General features: G+C 37.2%; 2 protein-coding genes across 2 annotated transcripts in view; one reads left to right on the plus strand and one right to left on the minus strand.

Moving 5' to 3' along the window:
- Positions 1-23,816, plus strand: part of LOC126976967 (protein FAM50 homolog) — a 278,663-nt gene that overhangs the window by 182,568 nt on the left and 72,279 nt on the right. The window lies entirely within an intron of this gene.
- On the minus strand, positions 711-23,478 carry LOC126976962 (acetylcholine receptor subunit alpha-like). Its single transcript, XM_050825577.1, has 11 exons — positions 23,305-23,478; positions 12,641-12,895; positions 12,328-12,467; positions 9,481-9,525; positions 9,290-9,399; positions 9,013-9,193; positions 6,426-6,541; positions 6,042-6,347; positions 5,511-5,666; positions 1,297-1,543; positions 711-1,062 (listed from the first exon to the last, which is right to left on the minus strand). Exons 2-11 carry the CDS (start codon positions 12,726-12,728, stop codon positions 853-855), a joined length of 1,599 nt encoding a protein of 532 aa, XP_050681534.1. The 5' UTR covers positions 12,729-12,895; positions 23,305-23,478; the 3' UTR covers positions 711-852.

The raw sequence follows: 23,816 nt of genomic DNA on the forward strand, positions 1-23,816 counted from the left end.
GAATATATTAGATGTCAGAGACCTTAACATAAAGATAATCTCGGACTGTACATCACTGCTACAAAACAGCACCATAACGTCTGTCCCTATACTGAAATTTATAGGGATAGGACGCACTTCAATCCATCGCAATGACAAGCAGAAAATTACCTATGCAATAGATCAAAGAACAGCCCAACTCACTGGACAATGATGCTGCAGATGAACTAGCAAAAAAAGGCCGCAGCATATGGGCTGTAACCTCAATTACTCAACCTAAAGCCCACCTAACAGAATGGAGAAACAGTGACGGATGCAGGCCAACAAAGAATGCACTGCCGGCGTCATCAAAGAGCTGGTATGCCTACGATGTGATCAGTCTATACAGGAAAAGATTACGCTAAATTGAAGTTGTTATCACCGACCACTGTCTCTTAAACAAGTACCTATTTATCATAGTGACAGGCAGCGCCTTACGCAGAGGGCACATTGGAAGCAAAAGCAAGTGCTTATAGAGTGCAAGAGTTTGAGCGAACAAGGGGCACAAATTCTCCGATCTCCAGCATTCGCTGCAGGCATTATGACTGAAGTAATTTGAAAACACTGCTAGACTTCTGGAATGGTCTGGCCTGGTTGGAGTAAAAAGATGAACGCTCGGTATAATGGTCCAATCAAGCAGCTAAGTGCATTAACAACTAACTACTGGACTGGGGCATAATAAAACAAAAACATTTTTAAACAATCGATTTATTTCATGTCTATCAAAAAATTCGAGTTATCTTCGATCATGTCATTTCGTCGTATAAACTATTTTATGTAATTGTAATAGTATAATTTATATTATTATTTACAATATCGCAGCAGCGTGCTGGCTCACCGCGGCGGGGGTGCGGGAGGTGGGGGGCGGGGTTTGGCCGCTGCATATGCAATCTCGGACAGGCGCACGTCGATGGGTGCGCGCTCGTCATACAGAGTGGGGGCCTGCAGAATGATGCCAGCAGACCCCACTACCACGGCCAGCGTGAAGATCCACAGGAACAGACGGTCCAGCACCATCGCCACGTACTTCCAGTCCTCTTTCACCTGGAAAATAGATGTGCACTTAAAAAATTTCATGTTAATTTTGTAACCCTTGACCTGAGTATCTGCACAGAATATGCAATGTACTTAAATATATATAAAAGGCATATTACGAATCTTATCTTGGCAGGATACTCCGAGCCCCAAAGTTTAAAAATAGTAGTAAGCAATTAAAAATGTAAGATACCATATTATCATATAATCATTTGGTTCAAAATTTTAGCGGTAAACACTAACCCTGGTGGACTCTTCCTCCTTCCTAGTCTGATCGGCGATGTAGTTGATCCCGTCGATGGCCTTGTGAATCTCAGGGCAGTGGTGCCAGCGGTGCAGCGTGTCACAGAGCGGCGGTCCGTCGTGCAGCCGGCAGCCGCTGGGGGACGGCGAACCTTGTATGACGTCACGGATGCAGTCTGAACTCTCCGTGCCAGCTACTCCCATCGCCAGCGCCGGAGACCAGCTATCGCCACTCAGGATCCCTGCACTTCACAACCGAGATCGATCTTACAGAATAATACGTACCAACGCTACATTGTAAAGTCAGACATTAGGAAGAGATGAATTATTACTATATTTTAAATTAAGAAAAAGCGTCGCCTTTTTTTATTAATCGATGGCAGCAAAATAGAAACGGACATCTAGAAAATTGCAATTTTACAGGAGAGCTGTAAAATTGCAATTTTTTAGATGTCAAATTTTTCCAACCTTAGCGTTTAAAGCACCCATTAGAAAAAATATTGTTTTACTGTACAGAGTCCAAAGCCGACTCTACTAATTGGTAAAATGTATCCCGGGAATGTTTTTTGCTTGTTTTATCGTTAACGGGGCATTTTAATCGGTCAGTCAGTCAGTGAGTGACAAATTAAAAAACTTTCACTAGTTATAATTCTTAAACTACTGGTTGAAATTAATTGAAATATACTGAGTTATACGATGTCTGCTTGCTTACTGAAAATTCAGGCCTTTCCATTTCTCAAAACCTCCCATAAATAGACTGACAGTAACTCTAGATGAAAACCAGCAGCGACAACTAGCAGGTTTCCGAAATAAGATTTCAAATTGACAAATATGTGCTTTATTGACTACCAAAAAGCCTTCGATTCGATATTCCCTAAAGCTATATAGGCGTAGCTGCTAGAGCAAGGAGTTGACCCAAATTACATAAGGTTGTATAAAAACATACACTCCAAATGATCGGCAAAAGTAATACTAGAAAGAGAAGGTAGTGAGTTCCAGATAATGAAGGGTGCCAGGCAGGGAGACCCTCTCTCTATAAAAATTTTGACAGCAGTTTTTAGTCATTTAAGTTGGGAGAGCAAGGGGTATAAGACTCAATGTAGAGTTTTACAGCCACTTACGCATCGTGGACGATTTAGTGCTGTTCGCCGAAAACGAACCAGCAAAATATGCTTATAGATCTCACGAGAGTAAGAAGGTTGGGTTATCACAAAATAAATCCAAAACGAACATATTATCCAATGGGGAAAATAAAGATGTAATGGTGGAAGGCGTGGGAATAGAATACGTCAACGAATATATATTGCACTATCTTGGAAAAAGTATTGGGGATACCGAAAAATCATGAAAAATAAAGAAATTAGTTTACTAATTTAATATTTATTATAATTTAATATACATAAAGAAAAACTTTATGAAGTCTCCATACTACCAACTCTTACATATGGATGCCAGTCTTGGGCGCCAAGAAAGGAGGATGAGAGGAAGATTTCTGAAGCCAAAGAACAATGGAAAATTACAGACAAAATAAACAATTTAGATTAGACAACTCAAAATGGACAAAGGAGTTACGTAATGGATAACATGGGAAGGCTCTCGACAAAGAGGGGAACAAAACAATAGATGGCATGATATATTTACCCTAAGAGTTGTACCGGACTGGATGAGAAGAGGCAGAGAGAGAGCCTCAGCCATAGAGTCAACTACTACTTAATTTTTTATTATTATAGTTAATTTAGTACTAATTAATATTTAATATAGTTAATTTTATATGTAAGTTAATATTCAGTAATTTTTTTGTAAAAACTGTGAAAGTAGTGGAAATAAAGGCTTATTTTTTTATTTCATTGAATACATTTTACTTCTTAAACAATTTGATAGATAGTTATTTGTTCTTGTTGGTCGAGATTTGAAGTTGTTGGTGTTTGTTTTTAGATTTTTGACTTCTCTGTCAGTGAGAGCGACCATGCAAGCACAATAAAGTGCGCCATAACATTTATGCATTTTAGTGCAGCTAAATAGGGTGGCTGACGTAATTAAGCAATTCAACCAATGTTGGTCTCCTTGGTCTTGTCTTGACTGAGAGTGTTGCACCTTTTAATATATTCCCATTTTCCCCTTCTTAAGAAGTAGTTCTCTTATTCCATAAGGAAGCTTTAAAGTGGGTGCCGGAGCTCGTTCTGTTATTTGTTCCTAGTAAAAGGCATATATTTTTCTCAAAATTGATTCCTTTAGAATTATTTTTGATGTCATTTCTAACACTTCCACCGCTTCGGAAGCAAGAAATTCTACCATCATGCTTTTTTTGCGTTCTTTTTCATAAAATATACAATATTGTACTGCCATTGTTCTTAGTACCCACTTCATTCCAAGTTGTGGTACAGGTGGCAACGGTTCGTTTGTTTTGTCTATATAACCTATATGAGTTGTAAAGTAATTATTCTATTAAATTTTTACATTCTGTCATTTTCTTTGTTGAATAGACCGCGTTTTAGAATTGCGCTTGGTATGTTATCTGTTGGGAATAATCACGGATGAACGAAGTTATCACAGGTGGACAGAGAGAACTCCCTTTTTTAGCAAGTGGCATTAGGCACAGATCTTCTAACACACAGCACCTTTCTTTTTTAAGATGAAATACCTAAACGCACCTACGCGCCGTAAAATGTTTGATATATTATTTATTTTCAAAAAAATAAATAATTATGTCAATAATACGGAGCTACTCAATAAAATATCTTTCACCATACCTTCGAGGTATCCGCGTAAAAGTATTCATAATACATTTAGCAGACCTCTTATAAAATCAAATTTAGGACTGAACTCCCCAATTATCAGAGCTGCTGAACAATATAACATAAGCATGTTATATCTCTGCAAGCTGATCTGATCATCTGCAAGCGCAGAAAACACCCAAATGTAGATATATTCAATGACTCTCATGGCTCACTTAAGAATAAAATACTAACATACTTTTAAGTAATACTATAAACTAACTATAAACCTAGTAACTTAAATTAATTTTCACATATACTTTAATTTGTACTTAGTTATAAAAAACTTACTTCAAATTATTATTAGTTAATGCTGTGCATTTATTTATAGGTGTGCATATTAGAATTGTAAATATTGTTAAGTTTATATTTGTAAATGTATTAATATGTATTCTGTTAAAGTGCCTACTAAAATAAATAAGTAAATAAACTCCCTTCGGTGGTATTTGAAAGACCCAAATGACAACTACGAAGAAGATAAGGCAGGCATTTATGCCTGCCTTATCTTCTTCGTAGGTGGATGGTTTACCATCTGCTGTAAATTATTACTACTTGACTTTAACTGTCGTCGAGTTCCTTTCAGTGGACATTGGAGACAGCCTAGCGAAACTATCTAAGAAAAAAGCGATTAACTCGATTGTGAGAAACGACCAGTCTCAGCACTGATAGATTGACAGATGATGGCTATAATCTTGCAAATAACAGAGATAGCCGAAATCCAATACGTTTTAAGCAACTGTTCACTTTCGACCTTAGTCGGATTATACTTCGTCGCCAATCGCAATACTTTATTTACTACTAGCAATGATGTTCTATACATAGAATGTCATTGACTACTACTATGAAACGTAACAACATTTAACATAAGTATAAATATTATGTGATTTAATACACTTATCTATTTAGTTATTTGTTGATGCATTGCTGCTGCTGCATTCAGTATTATAGACATTAAATTATGAGCTGAGTTATGTTGTTTGATTATTGACACCTCATAGCCTTAGATTAATGATTGGTGTGCGCTCCAACAAGATACTACGCAAAAATGGGCGTAATCGAGTCAGTATCGAACAATGTGTGACGTTGACGTGCCACATGTTCTGTTAAACTTTGCAAATAATTGAAACTAAAATGCCGGGTTACGTAATAAATCTTTGTAATAATAATACTAAAAGATATAAGATACTAGGATCACATATCATCAGTAATTATTTTGTATTTTTCTAATTTCAATGTAAAATAACATGAAGCGTATGTTACAAAATTTGAAAGATGCCATTGAGTGTCAACATGCCAAGCACGCAAGATTTGTACTTAGGTAGTTCCGCATCTAGTTGCAGCGCAGCGGAGACCAGTTCTTAATCTAAGGTAATTGCTTTAAGATGAAACAAACATAATGAAGTGACTATAATTTAGTGAGTATAAGCGAAAGGAACTCACAATCGGCTTCGGTGAGGGTCCAGCCGATAGTGCGGGCGACGCATGACCAGTAGCCGTGGCAAAACGTGGATGAACACCCGGCGCACCCACGGGGCCATTGTGTGCGTCTGCGGCGAGCGGAAATGGACGTTGAGCACCACCACCGTCACGCAGATGCTGCAACACACCAGACACTCAGTACTGTTGACGTTCACAGGGTCAGGTTGTAGGAGCGCTGGGCGTATACTTACCTTACTTTACCAGTGGGAGGCTCTTGTTGCACAGGAAGCCGGCTAGATTATGAGTACCACAACGGCGCCTATTTCTGCCGTGAAGCAGTAATGTGTAAAATTACTGTGTTTTGGTCTGAAGGCAGCCGTAGCTAGTGAAATTAAAAACTTGAGCGGTGAGACTAAACATCTCATCTCTCAAGTTTTCAAGAATCCTGAGTGGCACTGCATTGTAATGGGTAGGGCGTATCAATTACCATCAGCTGAACGTCCTGCTCGTCTCGACCCTTATTTTCATAAAAAATCTGATTTCATAACTAACCTGAACGTGTCCAGTATCATGGTGAAGAGAACGAACTTTCCGAGCAGCGGCACGACGAGCGAGGTGGGAGGGATGATTTCAGCGAGCAGGAGGAAAAACACGGTGAGAGAAAGCAGAATTGATATGGAGAGGGACACCTTCTCCCCGCTGTCAGAAGGCAAGTAGAACACCAGTACGGTGAGGAACGAAATACCCATACACGGTATTATCAGGTTCACCGTGTAGAAGAGTGTCTTGCGGCGCATCGTAATGTTAAACGTGATGTCTAGATACGGCTCGTCGCAGCACGTGTAGAACTTCTCGTTTCTGAAACAGATGTTCACGTCAGCTTCCCACTTCGCAGCACGTTACAATACCACGAACCACAAATATAATGCAAATTACCTGACCGCGGGCACCTCTAGTATATCCCACTCAACAGAAGTGTAAAATTCGCTCAGGTCGACTCCGAGCTCCACAACATTAGTACCTTTTACTTCATCGATATGCCTCAGGTCTACCTGGGAAAGGAAAATAATGAATTTTAAAAATTAACGTATTTGTACCAAAAGCGACATTCAGAGTTAGAATATAAACAAACAAATCCATTGACAAACAAAGCAAATCATAAGCTTGAAGCACGGACTAGTAAAAAAATAAGGACTCTGTGTCACCTTACATAACAGTGTAGCACCAAAATAAGCCGATTAACGTGTAAATACATAGCCCTACGCACATACTTACACTACTACAGGCCGATAGGCGGCCATTATGAGAATTGTCATCGTCTGTGACAGATCAATTTGCGTCTCAATAAAATATTTTAAAAATGCCGTCGTGCGTTGTGAAAAAGTGTAAAAACGATACTTTATAAGTATTTTCGGCCATATATGATAATTTAAGGGAGAAAAAAATTGTGTAACTGGTATCCCCCGTAATCGCACACGCATTAGCATAACGGTGCTTCAATTGCTAATATCACGGCTCGGAGTCTTTCTTTTTTTACTCGTCCGTGGCTTGAAGATATCATTATGAAATACCCAGTAGTAAATATCTACTGACTACTAATCCGAATCCCGGGCAACTAGTGTCTAGCTTAATGTCTAACCACATTATACTTAGAACATACAGTTATACGAGTTGACAGCCCAAAGCGTGACCAATTTTGGTTGGTCAAAGTATCCCTTAACTAGTGGTTTATTATTCAAAGTACTAAAGAGCTAATGACAAGCGTGACTGACTGCTTAGAACTTGTCAATCAAAATCGATTAGAGTAACAACAGATTCAGATTTTCCTTTTCAATCTTGCTTTAACTCCATTAGAGGTGTTCTTATCTGTTACCGCTGTGTTCGTTTAAACGCTTATAATGCCTCGGTTAAGTCGAGTAAGTCTTTTGCGGGGCGATGTATATGCTTTTACAACAAGATCCCAGAAAATTTTCAAAACAAATTAAAAATAATTATTAAAAACATTTGTGTGGTAAAGGTTGCTGTAACATAAATTTCTTTCTTAAATATACCACATATTGGGAATGGAGAGACCGCCCTCAGGCTATTAAATAATAAGTATAATTCTACGATATTACTTCGTAGTTAACCATAATTTTTTAAGAAAAAAAAAGAAGCCCGCTGAGTTTGTTGCGCTCGTTCTTCTCAGGTCTGAGGCATACTTTTGGAATGGGTGGTAGTTGTTGATTTTAAATACGAATTTGTATCCATACATAATTCGCCCCAGCACAAGGTTCACTTTACCCTATCCCGCGACCTTCTCAAGAGAGGATTATAAGTATAGAAGACACAGGTTTCTTCAGAAAACAGAGCTCGAAGAACAGTTTTATGTCTAAACTATACTTTATGCATAGAGCTCTGACACCGTGGAGTGGCTGGCGGTGTTGTTCCGCTGTCTTCAAGAATTCAGTTGGAAGCAAAACGAGTGCACAGAAGATCGGCATTCTCTGTTGCCGTATGGGCTTGGGTGTCATTACCCACGTGCAGTGACGGCAGGGACGGCTGGTTGAAGTTATCAAGAACAGCTTTCGATAACACCTAGAACTTGAGTGTTCTAGCGGAGTAAATTGAAAGTTGGTCGCCGATTTAGCGACGTGCTTCGATTACGCACGGGCGATTTGCCGCTTAGAGAATCTTGTGGCACTGTTTTATTTGCTCTTTATTACATTACAGTTTGGATCCTGTATCAAACCAGGGCTGTGATGTGCCACCGATCGGAACTACAAAGCTTGGTATGAAAATGTCCATACCCTTTATAGTATCACATCCACCACTGTAACGTTATAGGCACTGGGATCATTCAAAGGGAAACAAACCTTGCCCCAAGTAGGTAGGATGCAAAAAAATAACGGATCATATCACAATCGGCAGACTCGTAGTGCAAAGCGGGGCGGGTCGCTGGTGTTCTGCGACGCGGCTGTTGGATAGACACAGACGTTCTGAAAGGGACGTTGACAGAGACCTGGTAACTATCGGGAGGAGTAGTCAGCAGAAAATCCAACAAGGATGGCATGTGCCTATCAACGTCTAGGAACCGACTCAACTAATTGGGACAGACAATATCAAATACGCCAATGCAAAATTATGCACAGCTCACTCTCCGTATTTTGAGGTGGGCGACACAGACCAATCGGCTTTATGCCCTTTGAAGTCACCAAAGACTACAATTTCAGCAGAGGGGATTTGAGCAAGGACGTTGTCAATAGCCGTTTGAAGGCAGCCCGTGAGATGATCCGTTTCTGCGTTATTACTATGGTACCTGTAGACACACGCGTAGATGCGGACACAGTCCTAAAAATCTACACGCAGCCAGAGAGTAGGTAGGTCTCTACCCTCAAAATTGCCGCTACGATGAGGGCAGATATCGTCCCTAACGAACATACATACCCCGGCATGAGGCAAAAAATATGCTCAATTATGCTATCTACCCGGGCTATGTTAAATATGCTGTGTGTAAGTTATCCCCATACACAAATTTTTTTACCTGAAATCCATCATATGTCCAAGATCCAAACTTCATGACGCAAGTCTGTTGATCGAAGGGGAAGTATTCGACGTCGATTTCGCACGAGGACTTGTAGATGGCGGGCGGGCGCCAGTCCACGCGACCCGTGTAATTGAGCGTCGCCTTGGTAGCCAGGGTCACCTCGAAGTTGCCATCCGCGCTGCTCGAAACCACAGTCAACAAAACCACAATTATTGTAGTAATCAGTATTACTAGAATAATGGCATCAGGCGCCACAAGCACATCTTGCACTTACTTGTTGTACAGCACTATGTCCGGCCGCCAGATGTGATCCGAGGGCACGTGTAGCATTTCCACCCCACCATACTCTTTGGGCTCCCACGATAACTTATAGTCATACCAGCTCTGAAATTTTTCATCGCTATATTATTATACAGATTAGTGATCCCATATAAATTAAAATTGCGCAAAAAGTATTGCACTAACCTGCTCTACCCATAAATTGGTTGTCATAATTTGGTTCTTGAGATTCTGAAATCAAAAGAGTTATTTTGTATTTTTTTATAATCGCCTATAAAATGCTCTAAAAATAGGATTACTTATTTACGGTGTATGTGGATTGATCTACTATAGTCAATAACTCTTGTTTTTTTGTATTAATTTTTTCAAACTTTTCCGAGGTGACGCTAAATATAAAAAGAAAAGCAAATTTATGACATTTATAAGTGTAATTTACTTGGAATACATGAATAAAGTAAATTTTATTTTTGATTTTTAATTTATAATGAGTGTTCATTAAGAGCCTAGCAAAACTCTAAGAAAAAAGCGATTTACTCGATTGTATGAAACGTGCAGTCATTAATTATAGATTGACAGATGACGGCTATAATCTTGTAAAAAACGAAGATAGTCGAAATCCACTACGTTATAACCAAGTGCTAGCTTTCAAACTTAGCCGGATTATACTTCGTCGCCAATCGCCATACTGTAATTACTACTACTTCAAAGTTATGTCAAATCACTGCACGTTTCTTACTAAACTAAATTTCAATTTTTACTTAGGCAGTCCCGCCTCTTATTACGTAGTATTTACATCCTGTTAATTAATTAATTAATTTATTTATTGTAGACACACCAACAAGCTATTTTAAACTAAACAAAAATAAGAAAAATATAAAACGAACATTATGAACAGAATAGTTTTCTTACAGGTATGTACAGCTCTGTTATATTATTAAAGATAATGTTAGTACAAAAAACGCAAAGTACTTTAAAGATTAATAAATGTTAAAAATACAAATTATTTCTTATGTTGAATATGAGTAAAGCGAATAAACCATATATATAATTAAAAACTATTACAAATAACACTGTTGCAAAGTATTTTAAATTGTAGCACCGACATCCCAAACATATCCATGGAGTCAAAATTATTATTAAGGAGCTCATTAAATGATCTCATAGAGCGCTGCAGTGGAGAATGAAGACCAATATTAGTTCTCGGAATAGCAAGATGAAAGAATTCACGATTAATAAGCCTTGCATCGGGGCGGGGTATATTGAAATCAATTTGTCGTAATATTTCTGGGGCATTAACAATACCATTACACAATTTAAATAAAAATAGCAAATCTTGAATACGACGCCGATTTTAGAGAGATTTTAATTTAAAAATATTTAGCCTCTGGCTGTATGATAAACATGAACCGCTATGTTTTGTGTCTTTGTATACCAGAAATCGAGTAAAAGACCTTTGAATTTTTTCCAACCTATCAACATGAATTTTGTAAAAGGGGTCCCAAATCACACAAGCATATTCCAAATGCGACCGAACAAATGCATTGTATAAAGTCATGACAGAATTAATCTGTTTAAAATCTTTGGAAGTACGCTTAATAAGCCCAACCATTTTCGTCGCCTTTCCAACAACTTCATCTATATGTGGTTTGAATCAAAGTCTAGTGTCAATTAAAATTCCTAGATCTCTGGCAGTATTTACTTCATTGATAGCAAGGTCATTAACAAAATGTTTTGGATATTATATTTTTCTTCCGCGTGAATTTAATATGAACACATTTATGAGCGTTGAGGATCATTTTGTTACTTCTGGCCCAGTCACTAACAGCGTAAAGATCTTCTTGTTCGCGCGACGAACGCTCCATCAATATGCGACTTAATTAATCTGTACAACTTTAAATCATGAGTATACAGTAGCGCTTTGCTATGCTTCACAACCGAAATTACGTTATTAATAAAAACTACAAACAGCAAAGGCCCTAAGAGAGATCCTTGGGGAACGCCAGAAAATGTGGTGTAGCACGTGGAGGTATAACCATTCGTGATGACTCTTTGAGACCTACCACTAAGGTATGAACCTTTATCCTTAAACCAAGATAATAGGGGGTTAGAGATACCATAGTTGAAAAGCTTAGTAAGGAGTAGATTATGGTCGACTTTATTAAACGCACTACTGAGATCCATGTAAATGACATCCGTTTGAATACCGCTGTCGACGCTTTCAGCTAGGTTATTAACAAAACTCATAAGATTTGTCACAGTAGATTTGCCGCCAACAAAACCATGCTGAGTATTAGAAATATGTTCTTTAAAATGCCAAATCATAAATTTATGTAGAATTCTTTCAAAGACTTTCGGAAATATAGATAAATGGGGCGATGATTAGAAACATTAGATTTATCTCCTTTCTTAAATATTGGTACGACATTAGCTAATTTCCACTTAGTGGGAAAAGTAGATGTTAATAAGGAATGTGAAAATATAATTTTTAGTGGAAGGGCTAGTTGTTTTGCACATTTTTTGATAAATATTGGTGGGATCCCGTCAGGGCCAGTCCCCTTTGAAGGATCGAGAGACAAAAGGGTTTTATAAATCACATGTTCATTGATATATATATTACTCAAAGTGGAGTGCCCGTGAGCTGTATTTACACAATCATAAGAGACATTAATAGGGGTACCTTGATAAAGGGAGGAGAAATAACCAGCGAATAGGTTTACTATATCTTCACCTGTGTCAGCCGTCATATTATTGTAACTCATTTTGCTGGGAAGCGATGATGAAGAGGTCTTACGATTTTTGACAAAAATGACCAAAATCTACGGGGATTACCATGAATACCACTTTCAATATCCCTAATGTAATGTTTGCAACAAGTAGGCTTGAGCTTCTCAACTAGGTCTTAAAGAATTTATTCAAACAGATCTCTTGGATTTTTAATTTTCTTAATTTTTTCTTTTCGTTTAACAAATAAATCCCGTTTGTTCATTAGTCTCAAGTGATGTAAGGAGGGGGGAGATAGTAAGGTGCACTCACAACGTCGATGAGCTGGCTGAGCTTTAGCTTGATGCGCACGGCGAGCGCGTCGCTCACGTTGAGTACGGGCCGCACCAGCTTGTTGTAGTTGCTGAGCAGGTCGTCGTACAGCCGCTTGGCGTCGGGGTTGCCGTCACCGCCTGCACAGGACACACTAAACTCGGTTACCGGCGCTATGAGTCGCTCGGTCAATATTATACAAGACGGAAGACGTTCTAACGAGTCTATATTTGAAAAAAGCTGTTCAAAGTGACAATGAAAAAGAGGTGCTCACTGGTGCCATTCAGTATTCAGGACTCTCCTAGACACTCACCGGAGGGCAATAGCGCCAGCAACAGCAGCAGCAGCAGCGGCGGCGCCGCGCGGGCGCGGGCGTGCCGGGCGCGCGCACACACACACATAGCAGCGCGCACATGGCGTCAGCGCATCGCGCGCACACACACACATGGCAGCGCACACATGGCGTCAGCGCATCGCGCACGCGGCGCACTCGCCCCGCGCCCCGCCGCCGCGCGCTGCTCGCTCACACTCGGGCTGCCTCCGGCCACCACAATGGACGTACGCCTACCTGTAGCAGTTATTTTGAGTTGTAGTATCACCCATTTTTCAAACATAGATCATATAAATATAAAGAATACAACAAAAGCTACTACCTAGGGTTTGTCGATTTCAATAAAGCATTCGACACACTAGAACACGGATATATCTGGGATGCACTAAAAATACAGGCTGTACAAACAAAATACATACGATTAGTTCGTAATGTATACACCAAGAGTACTGCGCAAGTCAAGTTAGAAGCTATAGGCGAAGAATTCCCTATCATGAGTGGTGTGCGCCAAGGAGACCCTATCTCACCCAAATTATTTTCTGGCGTTTTGGAAATAATATTTAGGAACCTAGACTGGACAAATGAGGGACAATATAAACGGTGAAAACTTGAGCCACCTACCCTTTGCAGACGAATAATATTCTCGGAAAATTCAAGATCACTAGAAATGATGCTGCAAGAACTAGCAGATATAAGTGACAAAATTGGACTATCGATGAATTTAAATAAAACAAAAATCATGACAAACTCATCACAAACAGACACGATAAAAGTAAATAATGAGCAAATAGAGTATGTACAGGAATATGTATACTTAGGACAGCTAATATCTACTGAAGGCTGAATGGAAAAAGAGATTGAAGGAAGAGTTACCAATACTTGGAAAAGATATTGGTCACTCAGTGAAGTGATGAAGAACAAAGATATGCCTATGAAAGAAAAGAGGAAGGTATATATAATATGTGCATTCTACCATGTTTACTATACGGGTGATAAACATGGGCATTGACAGAACATCTAGCAAATAAAATTAAAGTTTGTCAAAAGTGCATAGAAAGAAGTACAAGGTGTCAAAAGAAAAGACCGAGAAAAATTAATAAACATCAAAAGTAAAACCAAGTTTAAGAATGCATACACAACATACAAACAGCTGAAGTGGAGGTGGACAGGGCATTTGATGAGAGAAAAGCAAGAAAAATGGACAAAACTTACCACAGAATGGCACCCTTTAGACGGAAAGAGATATAGAGGAAGACAGGGTAAGAGATGGGAGGATGACGTTAAGAAAATAGTGGGTTCAACATGGACTCGCACTACAAAAATGAGAAAAGACTTGGAGAGCTTTAGAGGAGGCCTTTGTCGGAAGACAAGTTGTAACCGAACTACCGTTTGCCGATAATCAATAGATATTAAAATTGTTACTATATTAGTCTAGTAAACTCTAGTTAATAGTCAAAATGTGTTTTTAGATAGTAGTCATAAGTAAATTAATTTTAGGCACACGAAACTACTCCGTGTAAAACTTGATAACAACAATAAAGGCTTTTTATTTATTTATTATTATTTATTATCACCCATTTCCACTACATGTCAATCGGTCTATGTCATTAAGGGAACCAGATGTAATATTACTGGAAAATTAATTCTAACAACCACGATCGGTGATTACACCTTGTTTACACTCTTAATAATATTTTTTGCATTTGATAATGCTCCTACCAGGAGTATAAGCTGGAACATTTTTATACCTCGACCTAATGTGTGTCTTTATCTGAGTAGACTCGAAGGACTGCTCCTAGCCTTTACCAAGGTGGGCATAGACTGTGATGACATTCCACAAATTTACGCGTGTAGGTCACACTGGGTTGACGTGTTGATGAGTTGCTTTTTCTTATAGAAGAACAGGTGATGTGAGTTCAGATCATCAGGTGATGTGTGGTCACCGCTGCCCTTGTTGTCTTCCCACATCAGATGAATCACAACAGAATTTCCAGCCTTTAAGGCAAATTTAAGTACCCTCTTTAGGAGTGAAGTTTCGAAACAGCGTGAAATAAAATGATTATTGTATAATTTGTGTATGCACATAAGTTCCTTCAAACACAAGCTCTGGAAAAACGCCAAACATCTATCATCATCAAACTATCTCCACCATCATCAAAGATGGTGGAGATAGTTTTTATGTTTATTGGATGTCATGTGTGTGCAATCATGAAATTCGAACAGCTCTCTTCAGGACACTCCCCATGATAAGTGCGATAGCAGACATTCAATGAATTATCTTTAAGCAACGCCGGGCTATCAAGCCATTCGCAGAGTATGGATGGCGACGATTTGATTTTAGTTACACACGTTCAAATAGTTCGAGCTGACTACTGGCAATGATACCACGGCACGAAGCTCTAGAGAGTATGCATATTATAGTTATTTGTATAGAGTTGTAAACAGTTAAACACCTTATTCTGAGTTTTTGAGAAGATAATGCACAAATGATTAATCATCTTTTTATCGAAATTTTACGTCATTACCACAGAGGAACAATACGAATTTCGACAAAATAAATCTACTAGAATGGGCGCATATAAATAAGTTAAAAATCTAATAGCAAAAATACACCAAAAAATTAGAATAACAACAGTATTTCTTCGACACCACTCAAGCTTTTGACTGTGTTGACTTTGATTTTTTTCTAAATAAATGTAATTTATATGGGCTTAGAGGTCTCACTTCAAAATGGTTGCAAAAGTAATATTAAAAATAGGCAACGGTATATCTAAATTGAAAATTCTGACGTAAGATAAAATATAGCACAATATAAAACAAGTTGGAATGAAACTAAAGCCGGGGGTACCTCAGGGCTGTGTACTTGAGCCATTATTATTTCTGCTATAATATATTAACGACCTATCAAATATTACAGAAAATAAGTGTGTGTTATATGCTCATGACATTACAATAATTATCCCTGACTCATTAGCCCATACGACTCGGTCATAAATGATGAAATCATTAAAGTCGGGAAATGCTTAGAAAGTAATAATTTAAATATTAATTTAATAAAAACAAAATTCATACAATTTAAAAATTATAATACCATTTACCCATCTCTTAGAAACATAATATACAATGATATTAAAAGTGATGAGGTTTAAAGAACTAAGTTGTTAGGCATTGATAATTGATAATAATTGTAATAGGAAAACTCACGTTATGGGGTAACTCGACAGTGATAAATAGAGTCTTAATAGCGCAAAAAAATGTTTGAGGGTTGCAGCGGTAAAAGGGCCCCTTGATAGCTGCAGGATACCCTAATTTAAAAAACATAACTCACTAACGATTGTTGAATTATACATATTTAAGTGCGGTGAATTTGTTCGATAAAAAATTTGTGAATTTAGTCAATATGAAAATAATAGTAACAATTATTGTTGTTTTTGGAATCGGCGTCTCCCGCCGCGGCCCCGTTCTCGCCTCTCGCCTCGTCATGTCGCGCGTGCGATACAAGCACATCCTCCTATTACTATGTATGTAGTTACAAACATACTTTGGCTGACACTGTTTAACTTTAATGTTTACTTACTCAAAATGAGTCTAGTCTACTCATGGCGCCACAGGTCATTTTTATAGTATTCATATAGGTTAAGCTTCCTGATTGTTCTAACTTGTGTAGCGTTCTAGATTGTGTTAGTGTGAATCAATCAACGACTCCAAAAATAACAATTACCGTATAAAAAAATTTTCACAAAAAACAACAGACTTCAAAAACAATAGATATAATGTGCACTAGAGTTGAGAAGTACTAGGCAAAATGGAATACTAGGTATGACGGTGACTGTGACTCAAAAGTAACAGTGACAAATACCTGTTACAAAATACAAGCTGTTATTTTAATACTATCTGTGATAATACAACTGTACTGAAGCGTAGGTATATTTTTCGTGGTTTGGTGTTACTTGTTAGCGCCATCTTTACGTATTACATAGTACTTTCTCTTGTGGTAACTCCGAATTTCAAAAGTTCTGCTTAGGTAAAACTGTACTGATCTAATTATTATATTTGTTTTGATGAAATAAAAATAATCATTATACTTTCGTATTCATTATATTTCAATACTACCTATGTTTAAACAGTGATCCTAACCTAGTACTTACATAATTAAAATGTGCCCTTATCATACTTACAAATAATTCGACAATAAAGGAGAAATAAACATCATAAAATATATTATTCAGTAGGTACTATCAAGTTACCAATATAGTTTTTTCTTACGAACGAACGAACAAATTTTAGGTAGATACATAATGGAAATAAAAACAGAGTGTTTCATTTGAAATTTACTTTAATATTTAAATTACCTACCTATCTTATCTATACAATAGTATGTTAAATAAATGTATGACAGTGATGTATCTATTATTTACAAATATGTCTGTAAGAAAAATATTCAGTGGACAATATACAGGGCTTTTCTTATCCCACGTTTAAAAGAAGAGTTGAGCGATAACTATTTTATTACCTATTGAATCAAAAATAATATAACACACCTATAAATCACATAATAATTATAGCTGTAACAAAATACTAGTAGTTACCTACTAAATACTCCTTATCATTTGTCCAGTAACAGCTATTACTTAAATATCTGTTGTTACTAAAATACTAGTTGTTTGATAACTATGATATTTGAGTAACAACTGTTACTGAACAAGTATGTCGTTCCTAAAATACTAGTTGTTATCAAATACTTGTTCAGTAACAATTGTTACTCAAATAACAGTCGTTACTAAAATACTAGTTGTTACAAAATTCTCCTAATACTTGTCACTGTTATTTTTGATATCTTGTCACAGTGACAACCGGTGATATTTTAATACCTGTTACAAATACCTGTGACGATAAATACATCTTACCCCTAATGTGCACTAAAAAGTATAAAAATTATTTGGAATTTTATACAATCTAATTAATTAATCTAATTCTAGTTACGATTATTGTTATTTTTGGAATCAATGTCCTTCGCCTCACAACTCAAGCACATGTAGTAACAAGCCTATCTTGGATGACACCGACTCCAAAAATTACAAAAATCATAACTAGAATTAGATTAATTAATTAGATTGTATAAAAATACGCATCTCATTTTAGTTTCTTTTGACTTTCAATAAGTGATGTCACATCCTACTTTGAATAAAAATATTTGAATTTGAAAAAAAAAATTATACTTTTTAGTGCACATTAGGTATATCTATTGTTTTGGAATAGTGTTTTTGAAGTCGGTTGTTTTTTTTTTGTGATTTTTTTTTTATTTTATGATTTTTAGTGAATTTGCAGTACATTTACTAACAAATTGTGTAAATATGTGTAGATATACTAATTTTTTCAATGCAGGTATGAACGTAAGTGACAATTACTTGACCAACTGTATTATGCTAGATGACTTAAATATCCGGATAGCATAAAAAAGATTCGGCCGAGTATATCGTAATTTGCTCCTAGGAATTGAAGAGTTCCGTTACTTTGTCATGGATTCCGTAATCAGAACCTAACCAAACCCCCACCAAACTATCTTTGAAGTATAATCCTTTCCAATAAAAAAATAATCATCAAAATAAAAAAAAATGAGTTATTCGTAAATTTATCATCCACTTTGCTATACGTATGTATAACAAATTTAAGACTTTAATGGTTTTCTCATGGATTCCACTGTCAGGTTTGAACCAAAATACAATGGGACCACACGGGAGAACCAGCTTTCAAATAAAAAAAGAATTATCATAATCGGTTCACCCAGTCGAAAGTTTTGAGGTAACAAACGACGAATTGAGAACCTGCACCTTTTTTGAAGTCGGTTAAAAATAGTACCTCGTTTGCAAAACCTAATAAACATACTAAGAAAACTACCTACTAAACTAAGCTAACGTACTAAGTTATACAAATTTTTTAATTTATATTTACAAATACAATATTTAATAAAATATTTAATCACCTCGTAGAAGCCCGCCTAATAGATTTGAGGTGTTGGTGCAGTTGCTGCTCCAACTTTGTGAGTCCTGGCATAATAGCTAATGGGTTAATAAACAAAATATATTATTTAATGTACTATGGAATTATTAATTTATATTGTATTTACGAGGGTGACACTGAATGTTTTTAGAATTGGCCACTTGTGAACAATATAATAAAAATGCTTTAATTTTGAAAATATACTTCTTTGAGAATATTACTAAGTGTGTATTTTAATTATTTTTCATTTGTTTTACGATTTGGCGGCAAAGTGAAAATTGTCTATTTCACGTCGTCAGCATGCGAGAATTTTTTTTTACAATGACTTTCAGTATCTTTAACGTGAACAAGAAAGTTATGAAAGACTACGATTGGCCTTTAACGATGAAGCCCCATCTCGTGTCACTGTTTACAACTGGTTTAATGAGGTTAAAGTACGTGGTCGAACTAATCTCAACGATGATCTGTGTGAGGGACGGCCTTCTAGGGCGACGACTGAAGATAACATCATTGTTGTGCGGCGTTTAATAGAGACTGATAAAAGTAAAAAAAAATCACCTTTCAGCATATTCGGACATGCTTATACCTCCTCCATCTTCCACGATCATTTAGTGGTCAAAAAGTTGCGGTTAGGAAGAGGAAAACTCTGTCGTGTTGAATGTTGCCTTGAAATGGTTGTAGGATTTAACGGAGGTAATTGAAATGCTGACTTCGACATAGTTACGGGTGAAGAAAGCTTGATTTATTGTAAAAAAAAACTTTATTCGAAAGAACAGGTGTTTTAGGTGTTTTGTCAGTTGTTTTAAAAGATCGAAGAGCAGTTACTGCAGAATGGTACACTAAGAACTGTTTGCTAGTCTTGGAAAAAGTGCGTTAGGAACGACCTCGCAGTAAGAGTCTTGTTCATCACGCCTCATCGTACACCGCCATGCGAACGATCGACTATTTGGCGACTATTTGATATTTAGAATTACTGGGCGACGCGTGGTATAGACCCGACCTCACTCACACCTTTCGATTTTATTTATTCCAGAAAATTTAAGACAAACAAGATATGTTTCCTTATTATGTAAGCTCGTAATATAATGCAAGAGAGGTTAAAAATACCAACCAAAATCATTTCATGTAAAGTTGGTCTCCGAGACTTACAAGAAGGTACATCTGCAGTCACATCCAACAGCCAACCCCGAACTGAGCTGCGATTTGAGTTAGCGACAACATAGACCCCGAAGCCAGCACCAACGTGAAAGTTATAATATTAATATTTACTATCTTAGCTTAGCTATACAGCACCAAGTGCTCTGACCTGAACACGTCTTATTACATAACGTATGTATTACTGAACTCTCTATGTATATTGGAAAATATTTTGAATGTACACGAAAAACAAAAAAACTATTGTAAATTTAAAAAAAATAGCGACCGTCATAATTTAAATTTAAGAAATAAGGAAAAACTCGAATTGCCTTAAACTAGACTTCATAAAAGAAGTAATTGATAAAACAGAATTTAGTCTGTTGAGTTTTTTTTTATAAAATATAATGTTAAGTGCTGTAACGTAGATATAGATTAAAAAGAGGCAATGATTTCTTGCCAATTCTTTTCATTAAGACTCAACTTTTCCGAAGCGATGGTAAAATCTTTGACATTCGTTAGTGCCATATTGACCTAATTGAATAAATGGTTTTTCTTTCTTTTGAACCACATTTATAATAAGAAATAACAAATAAAAATCTTTTAAGTCGTACAGTAGAACCATAATATTTGAAACTAACTGAAACATCGTAAAAAATACTTTGTTCATGACGCGTATCTTGTGTGTTATATCTATATCAATATTATTTGAGTGTGTGGGACTTCTTGGTTTGTATCGAGCAGATTCTTAAACAGATTATGGCTTCTCTTCAATACTAAGCCTCGGCTCTGACCTTTCAAACCAAAAATATAAAGTCACGGGAACGGCTCCAGTACTACTTAAGTCTTAAATTATACAATACACAGCTTGTGATCTGCTAGTGTATCGGACGATCAAATCAACCCTATAAATAGACAAGGCTCGTTAGTATACGAGTGAATCTTCCTAACTGAGTCTTACTGATCGGACCCTCGTCCCATCTTCTATATCGGGATTAGGTGCGTGCATTGGTTTACTAGCAAGGTGGGCACTGTGGATCTAACTAGTCGTAGTCGAGCAAATATTGCTTACCGCAGGTATATAGTATCTAGCGTAAGGGAAAAAATGAGTGCGCGTTCAATAGAAGTTTGGTAATAAAATAACGGAAACAAATTTAACTAAATTAACTTTAACACTAGTGCTATATTTATTTAGGTCCATAACGAGGTAGGCATTTTGGCACATTGAAGCCCAGTGTACGCATGAACCAGTTGAGCTCGTCCAACCCAGGCGTTACGGTGTCAGAGATCTTGTCATCTGTGATCGAATCAAATTCATTTTGGGCTGTATTATAGTGCACTGGCTACGGCGTGAGTTCCATAGAGATGTTTGCTGTGTTTACATCTTTAATTGCCATTGCACTACAAGAGTTTTGTAGAACTATATGAGTAAAGATACTACATAACTATAACCTTAAGTTATGAGTTCAAGCACCGATTGGATTTAGCTGATCATCCGCTGCAATTGGCTGGCGCTTACAGCTTCTAGGTCAGTTCTCCGACTATTTCTATTCTTCTCAGGTCTGAGGCAGTCTCTTTTGAATGGGTGGTAGTTTTTGACAATGAAGTGATTTTGAATCCTATTTCGAATAAAAATATTTTAATTAGAATTTAGTGGTAATAGAAAAGAAGAACTTGTTTTGTCCGGTGCCATCTTCTTCATGGTGTGCCGTCTCCTTAGCGGAGGTTGCTGATCATTACGGCTGTTTTAACTTTCTAGTTCTACGCAGCAAAAACATATTAATTGACTTTATACGCTACCTTGTAATACACTAACATTTGCATCTTATATCTTTAAACGAGCAATTCGTGAATTTATATAATCTGAATCTTTGAAATGGCTCCAACGATTTTAATGATATTTAGTATACAAATTGATCTAGCTAGGTTTCAATTTAAAAAAAAGTAGTTTTATCCGTGTTTAAATGAGAAACAGCTACAATAACATTATAATACAACGGTAAATTTCGCCACTATAACCATGACTATAATAGCTCAGACATTGGGTTATCCGGGTAGCAGAAGACCCCGGTTCGAATCCAGATGACCTATTAGATTTTTTTTGTTCAAGTTTTGTATATTCTTAAAAATCCGAGCAAGGCTCGATCGGCCAGCTATTGTAATATTATATGTACTACAAGTAGCCCGAACAAGTTATAACGCGACTCAATTCCATTACAATCTAAGAAAAGACAAGAAGAAATTAAAACTTGAAAAGTGCATCGTAGGAGTTCACAGCCTGCCGACGTCATCATTAAAACATTTGGATGTTAGTTATCTTGTCGGCATCCCTGAATTCTATAATTATTTAAAATATAAATAAAATTTTAAAACAATGCGGAACTCGAACCTACGATCTCTCGCTTCGCTCATAAAATTTTGTTTTCAAATTTTATTGGTGTATTATACCTAGAAGTGTGGGTTATCACTTTAAAAACATAAATTGACTATTTAAAATTAAAAATTACTAGCTGATGTCCGCGACTTCATCCGCGTAGATAAAGGGTTTTTAAAAATAATAAGCAAGTTTGAATTTGAATGTACTTTTCGAGTTCCGGTTCTCGATTTCGCTCCCGTTTCCAACATGTTATAAGAATCTTATTTCGATCTTAACCTACTATTGGTATAGTTATAGCTCATCGACGTGAATTTCAGTTTTTCACAAATCCCACGGGAACGATGGATTTTTCCCAAGCTCTAAGTCTTTCGCTGTACAAAATTTAATCAAAATCGGTTGAGTAACTTACAAACAAACATACATTCACATTTATAATATTAGTAGGGATTGAAAAGGTGTGGAGAACGTTTGTAGTGTTTAGAAATTTAAATGACCAGATCGGAAGTAAAACAGTTGATAATGTGATCATTATAGTATTGCACAGCATGCAACTGTCTGGTTGATATTGATAATATAGACATATTTGATTACCTGCACTTACTATTTATTGATTCAGGAAAACTCGATATCAAACATTCTTAGCGGAAACACTGACGCTCTCATTGATTTTGTTGGTGGTAACGCCACCATTTTGTTTTGTACCATCATTAATTAATATGGTGATGCATCCTTTTTTTTTGGTGTAAAACGAACTAATTATTAAAGTTGTTTATCGACTGATCGTAAAAGTATTACTGTATTTAAAAGAATTGTTAAAAAACGTTTGTGTGGTAAAGGTTACTATTACATAAATGACTTTCTGAATGATACCACAGATTGGGAATGGAACGAAAGCCCTCAGGCTATTAAATAACAAGTTTAATTTTACAATATATTTTTTCTATTAAAAGAAAAGCCTGCTAAGTTTGTTGGGCCCATTCTTCTCAGGTCTGAGGCATTCGTTTTGGAATGAGTGATAAGTTTTTGACTTTCAATAAGTGATGTCACATCCTATTTAGAATAAAATTATTTGAATTTGATCCTGGAAACTTGAAAACCAAACAATCGGCGCGTGTTGTCGTTGAACGGTACTGACCCTCCCGGAGTGTCGCACGCGGGGCCCGATTGTCACGCGGCCACCATCTCACATATTACACTGGCGGTCACTAGACGCAGCACGCGAGCGCGGCAGTTGACGTGACACGGATGGCTCGCGGACGAGACTGGCTCACAACGTGACACTCGGTGACGCTCGCTTCCAGTGTGGCCGCGGCGCGGAGACTGCCGCGCGCTTGTAGTGTCCCCGCCCCGCGACCCACGCCCCTCGTCCCCCGCCGGTCACACTCGCGCCGTCGCACTGCCGCCGGGGACGGTCGGTCCTCGCACTCACTCGCCACAAACAATATGCTTCGCCCGTTTAACCGATTAATATAATATCGTCACAAATATTACAACCCCTTGCTCAGTAGCACTCTTCTTCTTCGTCGGATTACTCTTGACAGAGCAGTCGTGGTCACGTCGAACGACGAACGATTCTACGCCAGTTATCCCTGGCTGTTGCTTCTCTGGCACATGTGTTGAGGGGAGTATTGGTTAGGGCTTTGATCT

The sequence above is a fragment of the Leptidea sinapis genome, chromosome 43 (assembly GCF_905404315.1).
Source record: "Leptidea sinapis chromosome 43, ilLepSina1.1, whole genome shotgun sequence".
NCBI classification, from domain to species: Eukaryota; Metazoa; Arthropoda; class Insecta; order Lepidoptera; family Pieridae; genus Leptidea; species Leptidea sinapis.